The sequence below is a fragment of the Lasiosphaeria miniovina genome (genome assembly GCF_030549165.1).
Source record: "Lasiosphaeria miniovina strain SMH2392-1A chromosome Unknown B0T26scaffold_2, whole genome shotgun sequence".
In the NCBI taxonomy this organism is placed as follows: domain Eukaryota; kingdom Fungi; phylum Ascomycota; class Sordariomycetes; order Sordariales; family Lasiosphaeriaceae; genus Lasiosphaeria; species Lasiosphaeria miniovina.
Window position 1 is genome coordinate 122,481 of NW_026848221.1, and position 25,646 is coordinate 148,126.

Sequence of the window (25,646 nt, forward strand, 5' to 3'; positions counted from 1 at the left end):
ATATCTTCGGACGGCAGCAACTCAGAGCTTGACGGGCGCGGCAGCTTCTGATCTTCTACATCCAGACTTGCAACGGCGTGTGGGTCGGACTGTGGGGGCTGACCTCGGCATTGCGATGTTTGCGGGCTTTAGCCATCAGCTTGCGCAGCGGGAACCAGACGTGTGGGTTTCCTTGTACGTGGCGGGTTGTGCTGGAACTAGGCAGCTGCTATGGGGCGCGACCTAAGCTCTCTCGATAGTAGGCGACCATGGCCATCGGCCCGAAGTTTTAAGTAAGAGAAATATGATGGTGTACCAATGCGTGTACGTCTAGTAAACCCATCGCCAATGGCGGCACGCTTGTTTACCGTTTAACGCATGATTGTACTCTGCCACTTCGATGGCTGCAATAAGCAACTTTGATGGAATCTCGTGTGCGGGAACTGTTCACTTGGGAAGAGAATAGGCAGAAAAGCGACAAGCGTTATTTTAGCCATGACAAGCCGCGCGATGATGACTGCAACGCAATACGCAACGTTACCGGAGTCATTTATGTATCTGAAGTAGCCATCCTCATACTCTTGATAGATCTTGTTCAAGAGGCGGCTCTGGTCGGGCAAATCTACAGCACCCCCCTTGGTTAGCTCGATTATTCGCCTCGTGATATTGTAAAGACCGATGGATATGCGAGAGAACGACATGTCGGTTATTCCATCGCGTTCCAAAGGCATCACCTTTGTCTCAGGGCTGATATCCGCATCATTGATGCTGCCTGGCAGTTTGGCGTCGAAGCTGCCGCTCGCTATGGCCAAGTCGGTCTCCTGGTCCTTATATGCCCCTAAATCCAGCCTACAAACTGTCCACCAGAGCCTTCGCTGCATTTCAATCCCAAAGGCCGTCAAGTGGCTGAAATTTGTGCTATCTCGATGCAACTCAAGGTACTCGGCCATCCTGATAACGATTCCCGTCATCATCCATACTAACCTCGGGCTATCGTGGCGAAGAAGCAGGCAGATAAATAAAGAGAGTGCCCTGAACAGGATTATATCAGGGGCGTTCAAGAAGTCGGCCTCGGCAAGGGCTTGCTCGAGACCGAGGGGATACTTGAGAGAGAGGCCGACTCTGGATTCTCCAAAGTTGGCCATAACCTGCTCAGTGTTGGTGGCTGGTTACCGCCGGTATGAACTCAAAGCCCAGGCGAGAACTAACATCATCTTCCTCTATAGAGACTATGGAAGCATAGTAGATGGAGAACATCAAAGCCTGGTTGGAAGGTGAAAGACGGACCATATCACTACCGCGCAAATCGCGGGCCATCCGGACAACCATGGGCATATAAAGCAGCCCCATTGCCACATTCAAGTTTTCAGAAAAGATGTCGAGGAGGACAGGAATCTGCGAGGGCATTGGATAGAATTCGCGAAGGCTGGGAACCGAGGGACTTGGGTTGTGTCGAAACAAGAACGCATGTCGCCCTGAGGATGTCCGCTCATGCTCGGCTAGGGCGGGAGCTGAGACTCCAGGCGTTGATTCGTCGTCAGAATCATCACAGGTATCCTCTGTAATATCGTGGGCATACATATTTAAATCATCGAGCTACGGGCAGTTCGCGGGCAGCGCCTCGACGAGATGGGCGCCAAGGTCATGAAGTGACAAAATACCTCGTAGTTTACACGAGACCAAAAGCCGGTGCCCGCGTAGTGGCTGCGGCCGGGATCGTCGTCATCGCGGACAACGAGTCTTCCAAATTGAGTTGGGAGCGCGGCAGCATCTGTGTGGTGGGATACTGGCATATTGCATCACGGGAGGGCGGGCGGGCTCGCGGCAGCGCGTGCCTCTTCTAGCTGGGCCCTGAGCTGCTTGACGAGTGCCTCGCGGTTCCGCAGCCTGTCAACGACCTTATCAACGCCCTGTTGCTTGGGGCCGTTGGTACCTTCGGGGGCACCGATAGTGCTAGGTGCGGTGGCAGAGCGGGTGAAATGTTGGAGGCGGTGGATCCATCTTGGCGGGCGATGGCTTTGAAGGCATGCAATGTTTGCGCGGCGGCAGTTGGAGCACGGCCGCAGAACCAGAGAAGCAGTAGCAACCACAGGAGCGGCAGGACCGGGTGTTGACGACAATGGGTTGGGGGCGATTTTGTCTGAAGCTGAGCCAGAGCCCGAAATTGAACCCGAAACCGAAGTTGCAGGCACTTGCGACATGCTCTGTGCTCGGGCTGGCAATTGAAGAAGTCGTCGCTAATATTGCTACCTGAGGTAAGGTAGAAGATGGAACTGGTGGGTTACCTGGTAGCAGCAACCTGGCCGTTAACTGCGTCCTCGTTCCCGGCTTCTCGCGCTTGCGAAGCGGCTGCTGCGTGCCAAGGAACAGGCTACTGTCTTACCGGTCTAGCCGAAAGCACTGACGTGGCCGTGACGAGCGAGTGCGCTATTCCACTTCGGGCCAGAACGGGCTTGAAGGAGCCAAGAACAAACTGCCCGGGCCGGAGTCGGCCAGTTGTGTTGGCCAGACCCGATCGGGAAGGTTTCGCGCTCGCAAAAACGTACTGCCAAGCTCTCCCTAAACATCTATGATCCCATGATTCATTAAGCAAAGAATAATTACCAGATAGTAAAGCCACAAACCCTACTCGTAACCAACTCCAACCAACGAATTCGCAACCATGGACCCCTCAACAGGATGCAATGAGTGCATCAAGGTATGTCAAAAGTCGAGCCTCACACCCTTGAATTCCCTCTAAACCCCCCAAAAAGGGCACGATCCATGCGGGCCTACCCCTCGGCACTGAAGAAACCATTCACGGCCTGAACACATATGTCATTGGAAACCGCACCAATCCCCGGGGCATTATTGTCATTTACAGTGACATTTTCGGGCTGCTTCTGCCCAACAACAAACTGATCGCCGACGCCTACGCCAAGAGCGGCGAATGGCTCGTGTACCTGCCTGACTTCTTCAACGGCGACCCCGCTCCGCTCAAGTTTGCTGACGTCGCCATCCCCGTCGACGCCTCCAAGCAATCCGCTCTTGCCAAGTACTCGGGGCTCCTGGCCCGCGCCCCGTCCATCATCATGTGGATGTCGCGTCACAAAGAAGCCCCTACCAACAAAGTCTGCATGGACTGGCTGGAGGCGCTGCGCCGCGCCACACCGCCCACCAGGAAGATAGGCATCGCCGGCTTCTGCTGGGGCGGAAAATATGCCCTCCGCGTCACCCGGGAAGCCAACATGGTCGACTTGGACGGAAAAAGGGTACCGTTGGTTGATGCTGCCGTGGCCCTGCACCCGAGCAACCTGGTGCTTCCGGGCGACGCCGAGAACCCCGTTGTGCCCATCAGCTGTGGCTGGGGACTCGAGGACATCGGCGTCAAAATTGAGACCAAGGCCAAGATAGAGGCGATCCACGCCAAAGCGAAGGAAGCCGGCGCGACACTGCCCGAGATAGAGCACAGGGTCTACAAGCCCGGACGCCATGGCTTTGCCGTGCGCGGAAACCCAGACGACCCAGCCGAGAGAAAGTGCTTGGAAGACTCTGAGAAACAGGCCCTGGAATGGTTTGCGCGATGGCTTTAGTCGTCGCTTGACGTGCAATCTCATGCTAGCATTCTTCTCTACAGGCTCGCAGTGCATAGTTACAATGCCTTCTAGCCACCAAATGTATTTGCCCGCCTGCCTATCTGCTCGTAATTACTCCGCCCGGCTGCGATTCTACTTTTTTTTTTCAATATATTAGACTATCGCAGACTTCTCGTCCCTGTGACGATAGCTGTTGCTACTTTTGCATGATTGGTTCTCCTCCTCATGTGTTTGTTCTTTCTAGCTACTACTTGTGCGACCAGTCCCTGTCTCTCGAGAAACTGAATATATACTTTAGATAATTGCGAAACAAAATGCTTGGTTTATCCATATTAGAACATGCTAAATAGACCGATAATGTCGTCTACAAGAAGACGCCCCGCAGTTCACGATGGAGTCATCAAACTACCTCACGCAAAAGCCACTCCATATCCGTCTTGGAACGCTACTACCAACATGCTCCACCCACGAGCACCAACGAACAAGGAAATCCCGGACTCGGACTATGACTCTACCTCTGAGCCACTGGAAGATGTGGATACCTATGCAAAGCGACAATACATGGCCAGATATTCCCTAGCCTTGACAATACCAGAGATATTATCCGCTCAAGCCGTCACCTCCCATGAAACTGCAGTCGATGCCGGCCACGGGGTCGCTGTTGGATCTGAGCAGCCGAAGCCTGAAGTTGTCGTGCCAGCAGACAGGCGGTCCTGCGCCAGGAGACACTGCTCATTGCTCATTGGGTAATTAATTTTATGCCTGGCCATATGGGTTTCCAAGCGGTGAAGCGGCGCCTAATGTAGATGCTCCGTCTCAAAGAATAATTAGGAAAAAATAAAAAATAAAATTTATGTCACACTCATGTGTGAATATATTATACGATAACATCTAATCCGGGGACTACATCACTATTGTAGGGAATCTTCTACTTGACGAGGAAATTTCCCAGAGTTCTCGGCCCTCTGATTGGTCTATTGGACGAAACAATTTATAGAAAATAGCGAGCGGCCATTGTATATTAAAATGTGAAAGAATGTGGAACCACCGAAGCAAATCAATCTCCCCACGATACTCCTCCCCGCATAGCATTTTCTCCTTTATTTAGCTCTCCTACCGAAGCACTTCGCTCCATACGAACTACTTCTCTTCATTCCAAGATCGGACATACAAAATATTATATCTCAAGATTATGGCGGAATTAAGCTTCAAGGTATAGAGACATACGAAATTTCCCTTCGTGCTCATCCTCAAATCCAGCTAATAGATAATTGCTGCAAAGGTTCTTGTGGTCTGTGCTGGCCCTGCTGGTCTATTGCTTGGTCCCCTTCTTTCCAAGCATGGCATGTTCGTGACAGTCGTCGATGGCGCCTATGGATTGGATGTTCGGCCTCGTGCCGCCCACTATGTACCACCTGCAGTGCGTGAGCTGCGTCGGGCCGGGGTTATCGAGGACGTGCTCGCCGATGGCTTCGTTCCGAAAAAGATGTTTTGGGGCAAACTGGATGGCGCCTATCCAGCTGGCCTGGACAACAGCATCCTTGGAGACGACCACCCAGACCGTATGGCATGTCTGCCCCTAGATAAGCTTGGGCCAATTCTCGCCCTTCACTTACAACGGTAACCAACAGCAGAGGTCAATTGGGGGCACTGCGCGGCTGGAGAGCTTGGCCAAAGTAAGGCCAGAGCTTGGGTTCAAGTGTCGACTTCTGCTGGAGAGATCCGTATGGAAGCAGACTACACTATGGGTTGCGATGGCGCCAACTTTCAGATCCGACGGTCTCTGCAGGGCGACATGACCTTTCCAGGGTTCACATGGGACAAACAGATTGTGGCCACCAACGTTTATTACGACTTTGACCGGTATGGCTACGAAGATGCGAACTTCATCATCCATCCAGAGCATTGGCACATGGCCTCCCGCATTACCAAGGACGGCATGTGGGGCGTCTCATATAGCGAGCAGGGTGGCCTTTCCCACGAAGAGCTCGCTGCTCGCCAGCCGATGAAGTTTGAGACAATGCTGCCAGGAAACCCCAAGCCCCAGGATTATGTGCTCGCCAACTTCAGCCTATATCGCGTACACCAGCGCCTGACTGAGAACATGCGGGTCGGTCGCTTTCTCCTAGTCGCAGACGCGGCTCATCTTTGCAATCCGTTGGAACCATTCCAACGTATCCGTGTTTTTGGTCATTCCAATTCCCAGTGAGAACTTGGAGCGCTTACACAGTGACCCCGAGATTGTCTTGGAACCCGGCCAGGATGAGTTTCTGACCCTCTGTTTGAAGGCTGAGAAGGACGTCGACTTCTCTCGGAATGCCATCGCAGCTGTGGTGGCTTCAAAATTGGGGAAGAGAACGAATGCATGTGGACTGGGGTGCTCTTTTCTTACACTAATGAAGTTATCCCAGGTATTGTGCGCTCACAGCACGCGCCGAGCGTGCAGATAATTGTTGCCCCTCTGATCGGCTGACCTGAAAGACGCCCAGTGTGTATATTGGAGTGCAGCATACAGCATTTAGACTACGAGTTGTTGTTGTTGTTGTTCTCGAAGCGCACCACCCCTTGTTTAGTATGCGCGCGTTGGCCTACTTATCGTTGCATTTAACAACATCTCTACTAAGTAATAACTTATTATAATCGGTAATATGGCTTACAAGACAATAAATAGCCTATTATAGTGTTAAATTAAGTAATGAGAGTACTAAAATTCATTAAACGTTATCATTCTAATTTTTGCTCGTCAAGCTAATTGCGTTCTGTTAATTGCCCGTGTCCAACATGCCATGTTTGTCTGTTTACAGTCGTCACACGCGCCCGCCAGGCCATTGCAGAACAAAACGGCTGTAGACTCGCATTCTGGTGGGGCATCATTGCCTCTCCTGGGCGTACCGCAAGCAATAAACCGGGTCTGTCATTATCGCAGAGCCCGGCTCCCCGGATCGTCAGCGGCCTGTAGTGGCGATCCCTGTATCCTAGCCCAATCAGACTGGGCATGCGTGTCTTATTAAAATTATCCAGGACCCAGCGCCCCAATCAGTATGTTAAATTCCCTGCCCTCCTGTGCTGGCTAGCTCGAGACGAGAACTACTCACTGACAACCACGCTAAATCAGCCCTAGAGCTTTTAGGGAGGCGACCACTTTCACGATCAAGAAGGAGACATACGTTAAGGCCAGCAGCTGAAGGCCGATTGCTCTGCTTTCTTGTCTGGGCAATATGCTAGAGAAAATCATGACAAGTCGCTTTACGAAGCTCTTCGAGGATCACAAGCTCCTCTCCGAGACGCAGTTTGCCGCGCCGGGTCGATCTACGGCCATGGCCCTTGAGCGTGTAGTCCCCTTCATCTGCCGGGAGCGTTCAACGCTGTTCCGCGTGCCAGACTTCTAGCAATCCTATCATCAAAAAGAATACCGCATTGGTTCACAGCCTCATTTTTATACTGGAAGGTGTGTGCAAGGAAGACCCTTTCGTCAATTGCAGCATTCTTGTTCTTTTTGTACTCGTACCGGGCGATCTAATTTGACACCAAGTGCCTCTGATTCGACAGCGAGAATCGCGAATGTTCTCCCCCTCAAGTCACTTGCCGCAGCTGAGTGCATGTCACTTCACACGCCAAACAAACCGAACAATAAAGCAGGAGGGAGGGGGGTGCTTTTGCGCAGGGGGGAGAAGGGAGTCACTTGGCAAGAAGCAGGTAAAGCCGGGCTCCATTTCACAGCGGATGGTTCACGTAACGGCTGGTCAGGCCAGATGGGGAGCGAGAGTCATGCAATTGCCCTTGCTCTAGTTGCTCGTCGGAACCACTAATAAAGCCGACTGGGGCCATCATGTCCCACATTTGAACTCACAGTGAAGCCATCACGCTTCGATGTCGCAAGCGCGGGAAGCTCGCGGTCTAAAATCGTGGACTCGTGCCTTCCATGAACACTGTCAGTGTTACCTTCAGATTTTACCGCGCTCGCACTTACCGTCAAAGTTTGAAGCCTTGTCCAGGACGCCTGGTTGAGCCTCTGATCGTGACTCTCTCGCGGCTGCCGTCGCGTCCCAGATGCCACTTGAAGCTGAACCAGTGGCTTCTGGTGACCGATGGGTTGGACCCGCATCACTCTGCGCCTGTCAGTGTCTAAATTTCTCGCCTTCTAGTTCCTCGCGGCCTCCTGATCCTCAATGGTCCTTCACGGCCAATGTTGGATCTCTCTGGGTGGGCACCCCGAAAATATCCTGGAAAGGCTGGGGATGCCATCTGAGCAAGGGAGTCGGCTTCGCTTGGCTGGCGGAACGCACAACTTGTTAATCCTAATTATGGCTGCAAATCATGGGAAATGCGAAGGAGCGAGACGTCATCTCTCAAATAATGGCCTTGCCGTTCCTGACCAACTAAGCGGGCTCTGGGGGATAGTTACCAGTGGCACTGGGGGACTATGTCGAGCAATGATGAAGATGGAGAACTGAGCTCACAGGATTGGACAAGACCTTCTCCCTTGGCGAGTCCTAAATAAAGTCCGCGGGCAGTTGTCGCGCAAATGGGACCAAAAGTGGTGTCAATCAAGCATGTCAGTTCTTCGTGGCTGTCCGAGAAATCCGTCTTTTTCTCCCCTTTCAATTTCTTCCTTTCCGCAGAACTCCTGTCTCATGGATTTTGCGTTCCTGATACTCCTTCCTACGGGCAGTTTCGTGAATAAAGCAAAACAAAGCTAAAAAAAAAAAAAAACTTCAACTCAAGCTCCGAATCGAAACAACCACGCTGAATCGAACTCGAAACCTGGTGGGAACTATAAGCACCCATACCACGTATGGGGGGTAATTACAGCGTAATGCAAAGACTACCATTGCAAGTACCCTTAGTACCCCATCACCATAGGTGGGTACCTGCCTAAGGCAAGTTAAATTCTTCTGTTCACGTCTATTTCAATTTATCACTCAAGCAACGAGTATGGGGCCCGTCGCGTCCTTCGCGAATAGCCCAGACTCTTGTCTTTGTATGACCACATACGGATGCTTCCATCGCTGGAGCCACTTACGAATTCAATGTCGAACCCCCCAGAAGTTGGAGCCCATTCAGACTCGTATATAGCAAACGAGCTGACGCGCTTCGGATGCACTTGAATGCTCATGAGCACCTCATTTTCCCAATGATCGAACATCTGGATGGTCCCGTCAACAAAGCTTGTCATCATATACATCGTCTCTGGAACCAATGACATGACTGTGATGAGAGACTGCAAGGGAAGCTAGTTAGCGAACTCTTTCAAACGTCAAGTAACGCCAGTGGCGCTAAAGATCTGGGCTTGGGTACCTGTGTCTTTGTTGTGCCCAAACGCCGAGTAAGGGGTTTGACGGTGACTGATTCCTTGACGTCCCACTTCTGGATGGTTCCATCGCGGCTGCCACTGTAGAGGCAAAGGCTACTCGAGGTGAATGCCACGGCGGTGACTTCGAGTCTGTGGGCGATCACCGAGAATAGTAGCTTGTACCCGTCCAAGTTCCAGACACTCAGGGTTCCCATTGCGTCTCCTGCGGCCAGAAGTTTGAAGTCAGGCGAGACTGTAATGGATTCGATCTTGGCACCGCTGGCTCGGAGATCTTTTAGAGAATTTGACCCAATGGAGGTCAGGTCCCAAAAGTGGACTTCCCCATCCCGCCCTCCGGACACAAGAATCATCCCATCCTGAGACGCTAGAGAAATGGCAGAGACGCCCCCGAGGTGCCCAGAGTACCAATTGTCTTCGATCCGTTTCTCGCGAACATCACAAATCTGACAAAGCAAAATTTCAGCCTACGAAAGGTAGCGACGTGAACTTACGACAAGCGTTGAACCTACCATGATTTTTCCTTCGTCTCCTCCTGTTACGAGGTATTTAGAGTCGGCAGTGAAGATCAAACAGCGGTAATGGGTCGCATATATGTTGTTCTCGAAGATAGTCTCACCCCCCGGGCCATAGTAGAGAATGCAGTGGTTTTGGGACGTTGCAGGGTCAAATATCGCGACGGAGGTTCTATAACCAACAGCAAGAAACCTTCGGTTTGGAGAGATGCTCACCGAGTAGATTGGAGAGCTTTGTGGATGGTATAGCGTGCGCACGAGTGACACCTTGTCTTTAGCATCGACGGTAGGCATGTTTCGGTTAGTCTCTTCCAGCTTCTTTAGGAAGGCCGAGAAGGCAATGAATGTTGACCGTTTCTTTGCAATGACGCTCCAGCCGCGACCGCAGTCCTCGCGAACCCACTTGTAGCCCGCGGCTGGAACATGTTCCTGATCTGGAAGTAAGCCAATTACTTCGTTTGAGCCGGCGTTTTCGTTCGGGGGCGCGCGTGGGAGAGAGAAAAGCGCGATTTGCTGTAGGTGATGACCGAGGTGCTTTCGAAACTGATCCGGATCAACCACGATGACATGTCCGTCGCCTTTTCCCACATCTGCAGATGCCCAGTTTTCATCACACAGTGGACAGTCGTTTGCGGGGATCCATTGCAGTGGTCGACGTGACTGTTCGACAACGTCGGCAACTTGCTTTTCGAGAACGTCGCTGTGGGATTGTGTAATATGGCGGTGTATTTCCTCAACCGTCCCAAAGGCTGGAGCATCAGGGTCGTGACATATTTGACAGCGCCAATTGTTGCGATGTTTGAGAAGTTCGTGCTCAAACCAGGAATGCTGCGAGGTAAATGCATCTAGCGAGCAGGTTGGAAACGTGCATATGTATGGTTGAAGATCATTGATGACATGTTTTCTTCAGGGTGATGTGTTAGTGTATCCGTGTGGGGTAAAAGAAGACTAATTTCTCACCTCCATTGATGATTCTTGTCTTTGGACGACTTCATTGATACGACCATGTGGCAGTATGAACAAATAAAAGATGAGGTATCCAGAGCTTCTTGGGGCATTGGTGGGAATGACAATGGGTCGTCTGATTGTTCAACAATAGATGTTGCAAAGGAAGCCACAGAGGGTGTAGGCTCGAGAAATGTTGTCGCAGCTTCCAAGTTTCCCATCACAAGCTCTGTTGCCTCTGTCTCTGCGAACAAAGTGAGTTTTGTGGCCTTTGAGATGGCAGACTTATCGGCACTTGGCCCAGGAGCTTGGCCCTCGATTGGCTTGGTATGGTTGGAAAGTGACCGAGACTCGGGGTTGGGAGCGTTGGCGAACTGCATCTCGTCGGATGGCAAGGTCGCCAACCGGGCGCTGTGGTCCCGCCGATACTTAAAATACTGCCTCCTTCGAGCATTGGCCTCACCAAGTCGCATCACTAGTGGCTCGTTCTTCCGCGAGGCAGCTGGGTACCGATCCCTGAGATACATCTTGTCGGCATGGCTGTCAAATGGCGACGTCCTGGATGCCCGCTGGCGTCTTTCTGAGGGAGCAAACTTTCGTATAAAGTCGGACGCCTTGAACAAGCTGTCGATGGCGTGTTTTATTGCCGACATCAGCTCGTGGATTTCCGATATCGAGGTTTCAGGATCCCGAGTCTCGGCGGAACTTGCCGAGAGAGACGAGCCGGAATCGCTGGATGAGATGTAATACTCGGCCAGATCGACATCTGAATCCACCAACATGCTCGCTGTTCTGTTGATGCGCTTTCCGCTGATAATATCCGTTGCCGCCTCGGTAGAGTCATAGAGATTGAGGAGAAACCCGAGTATGGCCTCCTTAACGGCAGGGCTATTTCGCAGGCGGTGCTCGAGTGATACGGGGGAGGTTCGAGGCTGCATGGCACCGAGGTTGCCAGCCCATTGCTCAAATCTTCCCCACAGCTGCTCCACATCGCGTTTCTTGACAGCTTCCTTTCCCGGGATTGCTTGGATGACCTGGTCACTCGTGTCATCCGGAATGGCATTGAGAAGGGCGTCAAGGGCAAGGTAACAGTTCTTAGCAGCTTCAGAAATGTTTTCTATGCTGTCTGTGCTGTCTGTGCTGTCAATATGGCCTTCGAGAACATCGGGTGTCCAGCCATTGTGCTCCATTTTGCTCTGAGGAGGCGCAGGGTGCATACCTTCCCAGATTGCTTGAGGGATAGAGATGTTGATGATGGAAGGAGCGATGTGTTCCCGTGCGGCGAAGTTGGTGCCTAGAACCCACCATCACCCAATCATCACACATCGTCGTTGCCAAGCTTGTCTTACCCCGCTCCGCGACGACGGGCAGGTGCAGCTAAGTCTTTACACTCTTTGCACTAACAAATTTCATCCATCGAAGTTCCAACCTCCACCGACGAGACAGCACGTTAAAGCGTTCCTTCCTCTTTGGCCTTGTTCAGATCGAATGTCGGGAATTGAAGTGGCCGGCCTTGTGCTGGGAGGCTTTCCTGTCCTTCTGGAATGCCTCAGCTTCTATCGCAAGAGTTTTGAGCCGCTCGAAGAATGGTGGAATTTCCGGACCCATTTCATCGCCTTCGTCGACGACATTAGGCACCAGACGATGCGGTACAACGAGAACCTTATCCGGCTGCTGGACCCGATTGTCACAAACAATGAAGACCTGCTGAAGTTGGTTGCTGATCCAGCTGATCCGCGCTGGAAAGACGGCAGCCTTGATGGGCCCCTGGAGCAGCGCTTATCGAGCGAGCTAGACAGATTCCTTCGCATCGTCAGCAGGATGAAGAGTGTGATGGACGACCTGAACAAGCTCCTTCAGATCGAGAATGGAAAGGTACGCGTAGTAATAGCCTGCTCTGACTCTACCCCACGATGTGCTTGTGTGTTGACACAAGAGCAGGTTTCCTGGCAGCAACCGCAGCAATCGTGGCAGTGGCAGTATAAAAGGCTCCAACTTAGCTTCTCCAAAGGGAAACACAAGAAAGTGAAGAAGCTAGCAGCCCATAACCAAGAGCTCCAAGACATCTTGGGATACAGCGAGCGGCTGATTCCGATATCGGATCGAAGGCAGGCGTCTGGGCCCGTTGAGAGCTTCGAAAAGATGCGGAAACATGCCTGTTTAATCCACAGGGTCCTTCGCCAGCAGTGGAACTGTCGAGTAAACACTCACTGCCATGAAGCTCATCTCAAGCTGGAAGTCCTCGTCGAACCATCAAAGACTAACAATCTCAGCGTGCTGTTCAAGGTCGACAATTCTGGGAACCCAATCCAAGAGGTTGTGATTCGCGCGAAAGTATTAAACCCCACAGCTGCCAGAGCTGGGCTACAGATCAAGCAGTCGACATCCGCACTCGAGTTACAATCAAGCGAGATGACTTCGGCGCAAGTGGCGTCTGTTCATCAATCGACGCCCCTTAAGTCAGTTCAAGAAGCAATGCTTCAGAAGGACAACAAGCGAAGCCTTCTGGACCGGATGTCGCAAAAGCTTTTGAAGCAGTCTTCAACTAATCAGTCTGCAAAACGAAAGGTCATGTTTGACTCAACGTCAACGATCTCGATCTCAGTCACTCCCGCCGTGGAGTCATCAGTGGAGCTGCAAGCTGTTCCTGGACCCGAAGATGACAGCCAACAACAGTCCATAGTCTCAGATCTCTGCGCATTTCTTTGTGAGCATGGAACTCTGAGGGGTATGCTCCGAGACGAATTCGACCGGCACCTAGAGCTCTCCAAGCTCCCACGGCGCCGTCAGGCTCCATCCCAAGCGGGCCAGTCACTGAAGCTGCTGACACTCCCTGAGCTTCTAAAAGCATATCACGAAGCCCAAATCGACGTCCCCAGACAACGCCGGTTTGAGATCGCCGCCCATATTGCGTCAGCGCTTCTCCAGACGCACTCGTCGCCATGGCTTCCCACCACTTGGTCAAAGGAAAGATTCATGTTCCTCGCAGATGCTACGAACTCGTTGGCCCTGTGCAGCAGCCACCCCTTTGTGGCGCAAGACTTCTCACTCACCCCAACGGATGTGGACGCGATAGAGGATGAAAACAACTTACACCTACTACACACTCTCGCCTCTTGCAATCCCTTGCAACAAGCCGCTGAGGAATCAACGCGGGCTTGCCTCTTCACTATGGGCGTGATGATCTTAGAACTCATATTCGGCCACAACATCGAAGACTGCACATTCCGCAAGGACTACTACGGCAAGGACAACAAGCCGAACGACCAAACCGACATTAGCACTGCGAGGAAGTGGGCTAAGAAGGTACTTGGAGAAAGCGGGGCCAACATCTCGGACGTTGTGAGGCGATGCTTAGACTGCTCCTTCGGGCCAAGGCCGAGCTTCGCAGACGTTAGGTTCAGGGAGTCCGTGTACGAGGGCGTGATCAAGCCCTTGGCGGCATATTCAAGGGTATGGCCTGAAGCCATGCCATGATGGCGGCGTACTGTGAGGTAATGAGTGGTGTTAAATGAAACACGCCCTAACAAATGTCAGTTCTTTGAAACCTCTCGAGCAACTGACATTGACTCCATTCCTTTCCGTTGACCCAAACTGCATGTATCCACATCCCGGGCCAACTCTATCCACCTATTGAGCACTCCACTCACCACGGCCACCTAAACCCACATAATATCCATTCCCGACCGGTTAATCCATCAAATAAAATAATCACCGCAGAGCCCGGTTAGCTCAGCTGGTTAGAGCGTCGTACTAATATCGTCTGAAAGGACCATATTTGGTCATGCGAAGGTCAACAGTTCAATCCTGTTACTGGGCAGTAAACTTTTGCTTTTTTCACCCCTATTCTTCAGGCTTCCACGAGAGTGAAATACCTTATGGTATGGTTCTAGTCACTGGTGGAAGCTGCATGATTTAGTTTTCACGATTCAGTTTTCTTACTGGCTGACAAAGTTTGTTTCTGTTTCACAAGCTCACTATTTCTTTTTCCTTGCCTTCTTTCTGAGATGTTTGTTTGTGCTGGAATTTGTTTTGGGACTTTAATTCAATCTTGTAAATTTATGGTCCACTACTGCATCTTTCCGGCAACGGTACCTGTTTCCTCCCCACCAGTAACTGGTTTGCGACGACGAACCCGAACCTCTCGCAATCTCCTGGCTATGTCGCGCGGAGAAGCAGTGTTAATGTCCCCTGTAAACTCGGCCAGGGTTAAATGCTCTTCTTCTCCAGAGTTGCCCTTGAACCGAGCCAGCTTATGCACTTCGATGCGTCGTGCTAAATTGATCATGTCAATTTCAGCAACGCCCGACACGATGGGAACTCGTTCTGGAAGCCGCAGAATCTATCATATCCCAAAGATGACCAGCATAAGCAGCGCTATTGTACTTGATATGAACAGCGCACCGGTCCAGGTCTAGATGACGAGACACTGGCTTGATGATCCTGCTATGGCCCTGGTGGCCATCTCTTCGGGCGGGGCAAACACCGTGCTCATCCCAGGAGGCGCTAACTGTCCCAACTTGCTGATGGAGTTATTACCCAACTGCACTCCGGTGGTAGTAAATATAAGAGGAATTGCAAAAAGATTTTGCAGCAAATTGACCATCGTAAAGTTTTCGGGGAAGTATGCAAGGTAGCCGCGTTGTGAAGCTATTGTGAGAGCAAAAGCATTTACGCTGTATATGTCGTTCGCGATTGTCTTTGGTGTGGGAGCGAGGATTTTCGCGAAGATGGTTATTTATTCCGCCGTACTGATATGAATGGGCACCCGATCCCCAATGGGCTCAAGGTTGATGATTGATAGATTCTGCCGGCCGTATGCCGTCCTGGTTGACTATCGATATAACGACATCTTGGTTTTGATATATGGCGGTTGGGATGCCCAAGATCGATCGGTCTTGCACCTGTTATTCATCACAAAGTTTTGTGGACAATTGGCCTATCCTCAGATACTCGAAATCAGCTTCTAAAGCCAGTATTTTCCTTGCGAGACTGAGAACTTACCGACGGCAATAGAACCACCCATTTAGAGTATACAAATTTATAGTGTCGTTGATGAGCCCGGCGCCATATACGCACTCGAATGTCGAGTCAAAGACCACATCATCTCCAAGGTTATCAAAGCTAACTAAAATTCCTGGCGATTTATGGATCAATATGGTCTGGGTGTTGTCGAAGATAGTGTCATATAGGATAGAGTAGTTCAGGAAGGGAAGGTACCGGCGGGATATCTCCAGACCGTTGGGAAGAACAAAGGCTTTGCAGGAGCTGGCATTGCCACAGCCCGGAAGAGGGAACCCCGTTGCGTACTTGGAATTGCGGAGCAGACTTGATACCCAAAGAGAATAAAATCCGACGAATTAGGCTATTGTACGTCGCTCTAGTGCATGAGTACCAATTGGTGCTAGCCCAGCGTACACCTTAAGACCGACATTGTCCGAGACGAAGTAGTACTGGGCTGTCGTATGGACTAGAATCCCAAAACCAATCAGCAGATATACAACGCTCATACAGCGATAGGTGTGCAAAAAGGCACTGACATTTAACTCCCGAGCCAAGACCAACACTTAGAATTGGCAATATGGATCTGTAGCAATTATATGAGCGTGAGTTGTTTCAGGCAATGAGCTGCCAAGTACTCAGGGTCTACTAACCTGAGAAAAAGCCAGAAGTCTGGCTATCTTGCAGCCCAAGCAGTATGCACGGTTGAAATCCGGTTTGTAGAAAAGGACAGCCCAAAAAAGGTCGTTGTAAGTGTTCCGTCTGGTCGGGGTTTGTTGACTGGTGATTGACAGAGAGAAGGATCGAAAAATCGGGACAAAGAAAAAAGAATGCTGGCGAAGACATGGACAATACCGTGCTCTCCACCAACTGGCAACCAGCCAAGTTTGTTAATACCGGGCGGGCACTGGAATGGATCAACACTCGGTTCGTAAGCGATACCAGAAGGTACCCAGTTTGATGGCGAGGATGGAATGGGGCGGTGGGAATGCCGCATCCACTATCGCAAAGGTTTAGAAGTTGGTTTATGTTAGTGTGTCTTCTTGTCTTGGGCTATGACATGCTTCCTCTATTGATATTTTTACATGCTCGTGGGGGTTACGAGCGTTTCTAGATTTAATATCTCTCGTCCTATCTATTATTAACGGTTTGAGGCTTTGCAATGATGAACCCAAAGTATATACGTGTCATTAGCTGTTTCACGTAGACGAGTGGTTGGTATATTCATATCTCCATGGTGTTCAAGTTCCAAGCTCCCTCCTCCCCCATATTTAGCCTGTCACGCCGTCGCTCTACGTCGTGTCGATACCATCCGTGCCTCTCTTAGTGAATAATAACCAGCATAATCAACCCGTTCTATTCTTTCCAGAAACCATTCCCAAGATTGGGCCAAAGGAAAGTCCCTGCTTAGCAACTTTCCTTGAACTTCTCAAAAGCGACAGGGGTTCTCTGTGTCGGAATACGAGCTTGAAGCTGTTGGCAATTCCGGAGATCCTGCCTGGTGCCATGAGCAGCGACTCTACCGCCGCGGCCCCCCTCTGGAGCGCGAGAGGGCATGGAAGGGCAGAAGGAGCTTGATTTCCGTGTCAATTATCTGAATTGGGATGGAAAGGATTGTGCCTAGGAGCACCGGAACAAACGAGCCTGTAAAGTACTCTCTTGCTGACAGCGGCAGGACATGAATCTTGGCAGGTCCCGACAAGCCATTGAGGACGGGCGGTGTGATGGGATCAGTGGCCGCCACGTAGCCTGTCGTTGTGGCGGTGGGGACACCGTTTGAGTCTATGAGTGGCACTGTTGTGATCGTAACCGGCGCATCGGTGGTTATGATACTAACCCAAGCCCCATCGCCGCCTCTAACGTACATCCACGTCAAGCGGCGCGTCGCGGTTCGCTGACCAAGCGATTTTGTTAAAGTCTTAAGCTGCGACGGCACAATTAGGGCTGGTCCAGACCCGGCAGTCGTCTTTTTTGCGTCGTTAAGTGTAGGTGGTCAGTATTCGAGTAACCCCGTTCAAGTCAGTGAATGTCAAAGTTGTGACTCTCGCTGTTGTGAGGACTATCGAGGAGTGCCAATCAGCGCCAGCGACTACACCCTGAATCGTAGAAACCGGTGCGGCAGTCGGTGGGGGAAAGGTGTCTGCGCCTCGACTTCGTAGTGGTGAAAATCGCCCTTTCGTTAAGTTCGCGTAACCAACAGCTCGGCAACCTCGAGGCATGACAAAAGCGATAGCGGAGTGGATGGCCGAGGCAGCTCTACCCGCTGTCCCCGAAGCTATCACTCTAGTCATCGACGGCAATCCGGCGCCGGATGTTTCCTCGGATATCTTCCGGGGTCTCGTTCAGGCCGACGCAGCCTGGCAAACCGCCATCGACCGGGCCTTTCCCCCCAGCCGCGTGAGCCCTTTGGATTTTCTACTCAAAGCAACCGTAAAACCCTACCAATGTAAGGGCTTCCCTGAGCTCCTCAAGGCCGTGTGTAATGGGGATCCTTCCTCTTGTATTCGCTGCAAGTTCGACCCCGGCGAGCCCTGGGATGACGGCCAGATCGACGAAATTATCAAGGCCAACCCTAGCGATAGCGACGACCCCTTCGAGTGGGCGGACGTGTGGAGGCCGGCAAGAGGGCGCGTCGGCTTCAAACCTCCAACTCCATTACCTCCGTATTGCAAGATGCTGGATGAGCTCCCGACAACGGAAAATTGAACTAGGTACTTGCCGTGTTGCGCGAGAATCGGCGACGCGAAAGAGATTGGCGCGGCTGAAGATGTGGTGGGAATTTTGTAGACGGAAATAGTTGCATTAACCATGGTTGCTCCAGATCCATCTTAATTAGGTACACAATTCTATTGACCGTCTTGCAAATGCCCATCTGGGCCAATTTATGTAGAGTCTTATCACAGCCTAGTGTGAATAGGAGCAAAGTTGTGGTAAACCAAGGAGTAATCATTACACAGTCGCTTCGCAAGTACTTGACGTTCTAGTTACAAATTAAAATTAGAATGCAAACGCTCGTGTTAATTATTCTCCCCAAAGGACAATTCCGCTCTCCAACTCCCTTTTTTTGCCGACTCGTTTGGAATATTCATCAAAACAACTAAAAACCGTAAACTTAGCCGTTGGGGGGCGGCCATCCCGCAACGCTTCCCGCCACCATGCCCGCCATGACCGCGGCTGGCGCAAAGCTTGAATCCGACTTGTGATGTTGGAGTCTGAGGCTGCTCGTCCCGCTCGTGCCGGTGCTGCTCTTGGCCGCGAGCAAGGGGCTCCTTTCGTCAGGGGTACTGCCGCTCCCGTCCGACAGGGTCTTGCCGTACATAAATGCCGATATCTTGTGACTGATTCTACCAAGCCGCGAGCTTCGGGGCTGCCTCAGAAGCATGAGCTTGCACCGTACATTCTCAATGGCCCGGCTCCATGACATGGGGTCGTGTGTGTCGGAACAGTGTTCCACGGGTGGCAGAGAAACTTGGAGTCTCGTCCGCTCTGTCCTCTGCCTTCTCCATCCAAGGACCCTGCGAACGAGGCTATCTGGGATGAACCGTATGGCCATCCCAACCGGGATGGAAAGAAAGCCCAGAAGAAGAGAAATTCCCCATTGCTTCGACGTCAGTGGCGCCACCGACAGGGCCTCTCCACCGTAACAAACAATCAAGACTTGGCCAGCGACAATGGCAACATTGATGGCGATGAAGAAAGGATTTTGAAAGATACCCTCGACTATGTTGAGATTGTTGTCAAGTCGCCGGTTACTACAACAGATAAGTCAACATTTTCGCAAAGGGAAAATCGCCGGGGCAGTGATTGAGACAAGACAACTCACTTGTATAGGTTGAAAAACTGCATCCACACAAACGTGTTGAATATGAGCGTGTTGAGGGCCTCTTGCTTCCCTGGTGTGTCGTAGCCGAGCAGGTCATTTCCAGCAAAGTTCAGCACCAATGTCACGGCGAGCTGGTAGACAGCCTGTCCGACAATCATCTTCCAGCTGGTAAGCGAGATGAGTGGCGCGTCTCTCCTCTCGGGCTTGCGGTTGAGAACACTCGGGTTTGCGGGGTCTGTTGCCAACGCCAGGGCGGCAAAAGTGTCCATGATCAGATTGACCCAGAGAAGTTGAACCGGGGTGAGTATTGCTTCCTCAGTATCGCCCGCAATCGCTGACACGAAGGTGAGAGTGACTGCGGTGATGTTGACGGTGAGTTGGAACTGCAAGAATTATGTGTCAGTGTGAATAACGTCAAGTCGACACTGGTCGCGGTAGAAAACGTCCCCTAGCCCCTTACCTGCAGGAACTTCTTTATCACATCGTTGACTGTCCGCCCCCACTCAATTGCTTTGACAATCGACGAGAAATTGTCGTCCATCAACACAATCGACGAGGCTTCCTTTGCGACTTCAGTGCCGGAAATGCCCATGGAGAAGCCCACGTCAGCAGCCCTCAAAGCAGGCCCGTCGTTGGTTCCGTCACCTGTCACAGCCACAGTCTCGCCGAGCTTCTTCAGCCTCCTGACCAGCAGCTTTTTATCGTCCGGGCTGGATCGTGCCAAAACCTGCAGCCTGGGGAGAATCGCAAACATCTGTCCTTCCGACATTCTCCTGAACTCGGGACCTTCCATGACGACGCCGTCTTTGGTCAGAATCCCACTTGCAGCTGCGATCGCTGTTGCCGTTTTGACGTTGTCGCCAGTAACCATTCTCACAAACACTCCCGCGTGCTGGCAAAGCGCCACGGCCTCTTCGACGCCCGCTCTCAGCGGGTCCTGGATGCCCATGACCGCGAAGAAGGTGAGGCCCTGAAACACGCTATCAAACAACGACACACGGCCAGTACCCATGTCAGGCTCGGTGGCTGGTGGTGGCCAGGAGGGGAAATCCCGAAAGGCGAGGCCGAGGGTGCGGAGCGATTCAGACGCAAATCTATCTACGGTTTCGACCACTTTCTCGCAACGCTCGTGGGTCAATTGGATCTCTTCCATAGAGCGTGCCGAATCGGCGATGATACGGTCACACTGGTCAAGCAAAATCTCGGGCGCACCCTTTACGTACATTCGGTACGCGTTGCCGCCGAGCCGTGTCACCGTGGCCATGCACTTCCGGCCCGAGTCGAAAGGAAAGATTTCCACAACCTCGGCGTTGGCTCGCACTTCGTGAAGTGAGCCCATGCCAAGCCGTTCGGCGGCAAAGGTCAGAAGTGCAGCCTCTGTCTTTGAGCCGATATAGGTTGGCCTGCCGTCGCATTCGCCCTGAAACGCTGTCGAATTGATCGCAATTGATTGAACCAGCTGCGCCCGAACTTCTGCAGCAATTGAGGCGACGAACAGGCCGGTGGAGGTAGATGCAGAGCTGCTGCCTTGCTCAGTACTCGAACCGGAAGTCGTGGAGTCGGCATCAGCGACTGCAGAACCGAATCCAAGTGCCGGTGCCCTGATTGCTAAGGCGAAATTCGAGAATCGGGTGCGGTGATTCGCAAACTGGCCGTCGGCTCCAACCATGCCAGCTGTAACTTTCATCTTATTCATGGTGAGGGTTCCTGTCTTGTCGGAGCAGACGGTTGTGGCATTTCCCATTGTCTCGCACGCAGACAGGACCCTCACTAGATTATTGTCCTTGAGCATTCTTGTCACGGCAATTGCGAGCGCCAGAGTAACAGCGAGCGGCAATCCTTCAGGGACGGCAATAACAACGACTGTGATGGACACGATGAAAATTCTAAGCAAGCTTTGAGCCTTCTCAAAGTCCGAGTCGGATCTGCTGGGCAACTGGATGAAGAATTTGGCAGCCAGGGCAATGAAAAGCAGGACGGCCGCTGCAACTCCGGTCGTGGCAATCCTATCGGCAACAGCGCTGAGCTTTTGCTGCAGTGGCGTAGCCTCGGATGGTTCTTCCAGGCCCATCCTGAGTCGCCCATAAACACTGTTCACGCCCACGCCAGTGACGATATAGGTGCCGAGCCCCTCCAAGACCTTGCCCCCCGAGATGATGAATGGGTCGGCATCTCGCAAGCCTCGGCCGGTATGTAGTCTTTCCAGCGCCTCGTGGCCGCCAACTTTGGCTATCTGGTCGGTTTCTCCCGTTACGGACGACTCGTCGCATCGGATGTTGTGGCTGGATACGAGAAGGCCGTCGGCGGGGACGAGATCTCCAGGCTCGAGGTGGACAATGTCCCCTGCTAGAATGTCATAGACAGAAAGCTCAATGGATTTTCCCGAGCGGATGACCTTGACCATTCGATCATCTTTCTACATGCATTGTAAGCTATCCGACCATTCTTCGACAGGATCACAGGGCAAGAACATAGCGCAAAACTTACCTTTTTAGCCAGCCGCGCAAACTGCTGTTCCTTCTGGTAGTCGTTCAATGCGCCAGCGACAACAACAATGACAACGGCAGTCATAATGGTGACGCCGTCAACCCATTCCACGCGAGGCTGGCCGGGGCCGTGGAACACCCAGAAGGCCTGGTAGAGGCCGAGGCCGAGCGAGATGGTTGCAACAACCGAGAGGAGTATCAAGACCTTGTCGTTCAGAGCAAGCAGCATGAGCTGGAAGATGCCCTTGATCGGCTTGTCTGGCAAACGGTTCGTCCCGAAGACGGCCCGTCTTTTCGCCAGCAACGAGGAGCCGCCCAACAGGTCCTCCTGGTGCTCCCACTCGTGTGTTTCACCCCCGGTCCAAGTCTCGTCGAGGCTTAAGCCGGCCTTCGCATCCGTCCGCAGGCCCCGTGTAATGCCCTGCATCCCTCCTAGTGCCTGGAGTTCGGCCAGACTCTTGGAGGCGATCATGTCGGCAAGCGCGTGCGGCGGAAAGGCAAAAGCGGCGTCGACGTCGAGGGCGAGAGGAAGCGGGGCGCGGCGGGGCGAGTCGACCGGGAGATGGGCTGCTCCATTCTGCCTCGGCGAGCCTGTATATAAAGTCATGGGCGACTCTGTGCCGGACAAGGAGGTGGCGGCCGTTGACACGTCGGTGCCATGGGGTGAGGCGGATCGCATGGAGAGGTCGGTGGCGCTGCTGCAGGTGCTGGCGCAGGGCGACGAGGAGTCGAAGGCGGCGCGCGAGGGCGGGTTGCCAGGAATCTGGAGGAAGAGCCGGCGCGCCGACGTGTCAACAGCGTCCGGCGCTGGCTGCAGACACGTCGCAATGAACGAAGTCGTCGGGCTCGGGGTTTCATCAATTGCTGGTGGGCCGGGACAAGAGTGCAGTCTCAGCAGGCGGTTGTCGGTTTGGTGCTGAGGCGCCAAGAAAAGGTGACGGGAGGTTAACCAACAGGTCTTGGCACGAACAGCTCCAGCTTCAGGTCGCATCGGATTGCTGCAGGGACAGGCCTGTCGCGGCATTCCATTCCCCTGCTTTGGCGGGGTCGGGAGGAAAGGTGGGGATATAGTGGGGCTGCTTACCACAGGGGTCACGGTAATGACAGGCGCAGGGGCAATGGCAGGCGCAGGGGCAATGGCAGGGGAGGATCGTTGAGATGCGCACCACTCGTGGCCTCCATCGCCTGGCTGGCGCTGCAGGTTGTCTTGCACGACGGTCATCGAAGAGGCCGAACCACCAACAGTATTGCGCCGTGATTCAGCCATTGGCCTGGTATATATGGCCTTGGTGAACAAGTCTGGACGTATCAATATGGGACGAACTCGAATGATTAAGGTAGAGAAGGAAAAGGATACAATTGACGACAAAAAATGCAAGCACCAATTCCGAGGAATTCGTGAGAATGGAAGGTCAAAGTCCCGATTCAGATTGGTCCAAGAGCCATCCTCGTCCATAAAAGCACGGACATTACGGGTTGAACCCAGTCGAGCACGCTAGGGGCAAACATTAGGGGCAGCGAGCTGTAGCCAACGTAAAAGAAGTTGCGTAAGAGAACCTATTCCATGCGTGCCTTAGGTTGCCTACGCTACCTTAGGTAAGGTACAGTACTATCGTATGCGCTGGCACCTGTCTTCCAAGTTACAGGTAGCGACATGTGCAATTCTGGCCCCGCTTCAGGAGACACCCGCTGGAACGAAACAACAGGCCGTCCGATGTCAAGGCAGGAAAACCTAAATTAAGGTAGGTGAAGCTTGGAGAGCCTGCCTCCCCCTGGGGGGGCAGGAATTGACTGGGTATTATTCCGTGCAGAGTAATGGATCTGTGGCTCCGATTATTGCACTACACGTCTCCAATTCTCGGAAAAACACATGTTTCGGCGCCAAGAGGATACGTTAACTATGCCTCCTCGTAGGGAAGCTCGGTGCCACCCTGAAGAAGGCGGTAAAATAGAGAGGAATAAAGGAGAGAGTCGACTGGAATTTTACGGCATCAAAACTCGAATCCAACTCCACTCCATTGTCTGTGTGATGACGTCAAAACTCGGGGTGGCATTTGTTGGTAGCTTCGAGGCACCAACGCCAAGGGAATACCAGGGTACGGTAGCAAGTGAAATTAGGTGGCTTCTATACCTAAATAGGTGGTTCCATGGCAGACGCTGCATGACTGCCGTGGCTGCAATGAGTAGAAAGGTACGTAGTAGATATTGTCGAGTACCTCACTAAATGCTGCGGCAAGATGCCAGTCGAGCAAAAGACGCCTCGGCCAGCTCTGGAGTTGTAAACCTCACCTTACCTAGGATAGGTATTAGTGGTAAAGTAGCGTGGGCTGGATGCAGAGATTAGCCATTGTGAAGCCGACAATGTCCCGGCTCGCTCTTTCCCATCCCTCTTCGTCCTTGCCCTTGGAATTTAACTTTTCTCGGCCATTATTCTCAACCCAGGGCCCTGCCGCCTCAGAGAATCATATTGGCCCCTTACGGAGAGAGATGGAGATGTTGCAGACGTAGGAATCCTAGGCTTTCAAGCTCGACTCGTCGTCGGACCGGATACTGCCCCTCGTGTGCGATGCTTCTCTATTCTCATTCTCCGCCGTGGGCTGGTGTTGAACCGGGTATCGACTAGGGCCCTGGCCTCCCGATTTCCGAAGGCCCTGTTCACTGCTTCGTTCGACGGTAAGGCTGCTGGCGCCCCGAGAGCCATGTTAAGCTCCGCAACAGCTTGCTGGCGGCCGTCGGCTACATCGAGGCCGCAAACGCTGGAGACTTTGCCGCTAACGTCTGTAACATGTCGCCCCTACCCATCCATGCCATCGGTCTCGTAGCTATTGGCGGCACCGTCGCGTACGCTCGTTGCTACCGACGACGAGGTCCTCGTCGGTAGGTTACTTGACGTCGTAAAGACTGTAGTTAATCAGGAGACGCTAAAGTCTTTCAAGAGCTAAGAGCGTTGGCCCCTCAAGACGCTCGGCTGCCGTATAGCCAATCTTGGTGACCCCGATAGCGACAGCGGCAAAGAAAAGGACGAAGCGACGCCCCCGCAGAGCCGGCCTCGGAACGCTCATTCTAACTGCGGCAGGCACGCTAATGGCTAGTTGTGTGGGGGTTCTCAATGATAGAAACGGCCCGCAGGCAGGGCGGTGGGCAGAGGGTGAAGCAGCCTGTAATACCTACTTGCCTGACGGAGTGCGGCCTTCTACCTCCTGCCCTCCTCACTCGATCCCCTTTCGACCTATCTTATAGTAGCTTGTCATTCTACCTCCCGCACCCTAAAAGCTCTCTTCTGAGGCATATGATCCACTCAACCACTCTACCACGTCGATCTTTCCATCCATTTCGCACCCCCCGAGACACCGCGTAAAAAGTAGACTTCGGTCTTCCCGAGTCTCTTCGTGTAAGGAAAAGGACACCCCAAACACCAACTGCGCGCACAGGGTGCGCGCCCACCACTTGTCACCAACTGCCTAGAACACTGCCAGCTGGCATACGCTACGCCGTGGCGCCACGACCGCAGACTGATGCCCGGGCCGAACCCCTGAGCAGGTATATAAACAATGGCCCTCGCCCATCTTCCTTTGCGAGGGCCAGGTTGAAGTCTTACACCAATACAAGTCATTGCTCCCCTACCTTCTTGCCTGCATTATGACCACCTTGATCAGGCGTACCTACCTTCTCTTACACTTCGACACGATTAAACGACCCGGGCCACAAAAGCGATCAGCCGCCTCCCGTCTACCGCCCCGTCCTCGCCACTTTTTCTTTCATTTTTCTTTTTTTGCTGAGCGTTGACATCTTCGGCCTCTGCTTACTGCAGCCTTGCACTGCCAGTTTAATCCGAACCCGGATACGAGATCGATTGCGCGTATAAGTTTTTGCCTGCCTACCCTTTAGCCCTAAAATTCTATACGCATCACTAGCTTGATAGGGTGCTCCGTATTGTTTAGCTCTTCTTTCCGGCCGAGTCGGCCGACGTTGCCGAATGCCGAACATGACGGCTGCCGATGTGTACGTAAT

At 52.6% G+C, this 25,646-nt stretch overlaps 10 protein-coding genes and 1 non-coding gene across 11 annotated transcripts; 5 read left to right on the forward strand and 6 right to left on the reverse strand.

Annotated features, from left to right (window-relative positions):
- Positions 1-222: 222 nt before the first annotated feature.
- B0T26DRAFT_737680 (uncharacterized protein) lies at positions 223-2,180 on the reverse strand (the record flags this gene model as incomplete). Its single annotated transcript, XM_060443482.1, has 5 exons — positions 223-309; positions 480-1,127; positions 1,189-1,536; positions 1,641-1,719; positions 1,783-2,180. 5 exons carry the CDS (start codon positions 2,178-2,180, stop codon positions 223-225), a joined length of 1,560 nt encoding a protein of 519 aa, XP_060299581.1.
- A 304-nt stretch (positions 2,181-2,484) lies between these two features.
- Positions 2,485-3,884, forward strand: B0T26DRAFT_691518 (dienelactone hydrolase). The gene is made up of 2 exons (XM_060441138.1): positions 2,485-2,677; positions 2,733-3,884. Exons 1-2 carry the CDS (start codon positions 2,642-2,644, stop codon positions 3,549-3,551), a joined length of 855 nt encoding a protein of 284 aa, XP_060299582.1. The 5' UTR covers positions 2,485-2,641; the 3' UTR covers positions 3,552-3,884.
- Positions 3,885-4,899: 1,015 nt separating this feature from the next.
- B0T26DRAFT_671493 (uncharacterized protein) lies at positions 4,900-5,763 on the forward strand (the record flags this gene model as incomplete). Its single annotated transcript, XM_060439335.1, has 2 exons — positions 4,900-5,116; positions 5,186-5,763. 2 exons carry the CDS (start codon positions 4,900-4,902, stop codon positions 5,761-5,763), a joined length of 795 nt encoding a protein of 264 aa, XP_060299583.1.
- A 2,548-nt stretch (positions 5,764-8,311) lies between these two features.
- B0T26DRAFT_691520 (uncharacterized protein) lies at positions 8,312-8,996 on the reverse strand (the record flags this gene model as incomplete). The annotated part of the gene is made up of 2 exons (XM_060441139.1): positions 8,853-8,996; positions 8,312-8,775 (listed from the first exon to the last, which is right to left on the reverse strand). A coding segment is annotated over exon 2 (284 nt), but the record flags the coding sequence as incomplete, so codon positions are not given.
- B0T26DRAFT_609113 (WD40-repeat-containing domain protein) lies at positions 8,913-9,266 on the reverse strand (the record flags this gene model as incomplete). The annotated part of the gene is made up of 1 exon (XM_060435870.1): positions 8,913-9,266. A coding segment is annotated over one exon (354 nt), but the record flags the coding sequence as incomplete, so codon positions are not given.
- A 66-nt stretch (positions 9,267-9,332) lies between these two features.
- B0T26DRAFT_637497 (uncharacterized protein) lies at positions 9,333-11,515 on the reverse strand (the record flags this gene model as incomplete). The annotated part of the gene is made up of 2 exons (XM_060436932.1): positions 9,333-10,284; positions 10,341-11,515. The coding sequence occupies 2 exons, from the start codon at positions 11,513-11,515 to the stop codon at positions 9,333-9,335; spliced, it is 2,127 nt and encodes a 708-aa protein (XP_060299586.1).
- A 216-nt stretch (positions 11,516-11,731) lies between these two features.
- On the forward strand, positions 11,732-13,849 carry B0T26DRAFT_691523 (uncharacterized protein). Its single transcript, XM_060441140.1, has 2 exons — positions 11,732-12,200; positions 12,267-13,849. Exons 1-2 carry the CDS (start codon positions 11,814-11,816, stop codon positions 13,800-13,802), a joined length of 1,923 nt encoding a protein of 640 aa, XP_060299587.1. The 5' UTR covers positions 11,732-11,813; the 3' UTR covers positions 13,803-13,849.
- Positions 13,850-14,046: 197 nt separating this feature from the next.
- B0T26DRAFT_t39 lies at positions 14,047-14,145 on the forward strand. The gene has a single exon. It is a non-coding gene; the product is annotated as a tRNA-Ile (tRNA).
- A 3,283-nt stretch (positions 14,146-17,428) lies between these two features.
- On the forward strand, positions 17,429-18,032 carry B0T26DRAFT_868184 (uncharacterized protein; the record flags this gene model as incomplete). Its single annotated transcript, XM_060447855.1, has 1 exon — positions 17,429-18,032. Exon 1 carries the CDS (start codon positions 17,544-17,546, stop codon positions 18,030-18,032), a length of 489 nt encoding a protein of 162 aa, XP_060299588.1. The 5' UTR covers positions 17,429-17,543.
- Positions 18,033-18,132: 100 nt separating this feature from the next.
- On the reverse strand, positions 18,133-22,585 carry B0T26DRAFT_845764 (uncharacterized protein). Its single transcript, XM_060447593.1, has 4 exons — positions 21,637-22,585; positions 19,610-21,565; positions 19,150-19,532; positions 18,133-19,078 (listed from the first exon to the last, which is right to left on the reverse strand). The coding sequence occupies exons 1-4, from the start codon at positions 22,312-22,314 to the stop codon at positions 18,439-18,441; spliced, it is 3,657 nt and encodes a 1,218-aa protein (XP_060299589.1). The 5' UTR covers positions 22,315-22,585; the 3' UTR covers positions 18,133-18,438.
- A 2,440-nt stretch (positions 22,586-25,025) lies between these two features.
- B0T26DRAFT_691527 (uncharacterized protein) lies at positions 25,026-25,248 on the reverse strand (the record flags this gene model as incomplete). The annotated part of the gene is made up of 1 exon (XM_060441141.1): positions 25,026-25,248. A coding segment is annotated over one exon (223 nt), but the record flags the coding sequence as incomplete, so codon positions are not given.
- Between the last annotated feature and the right edge of the window lie 398 nt (positions 25,249-25,646).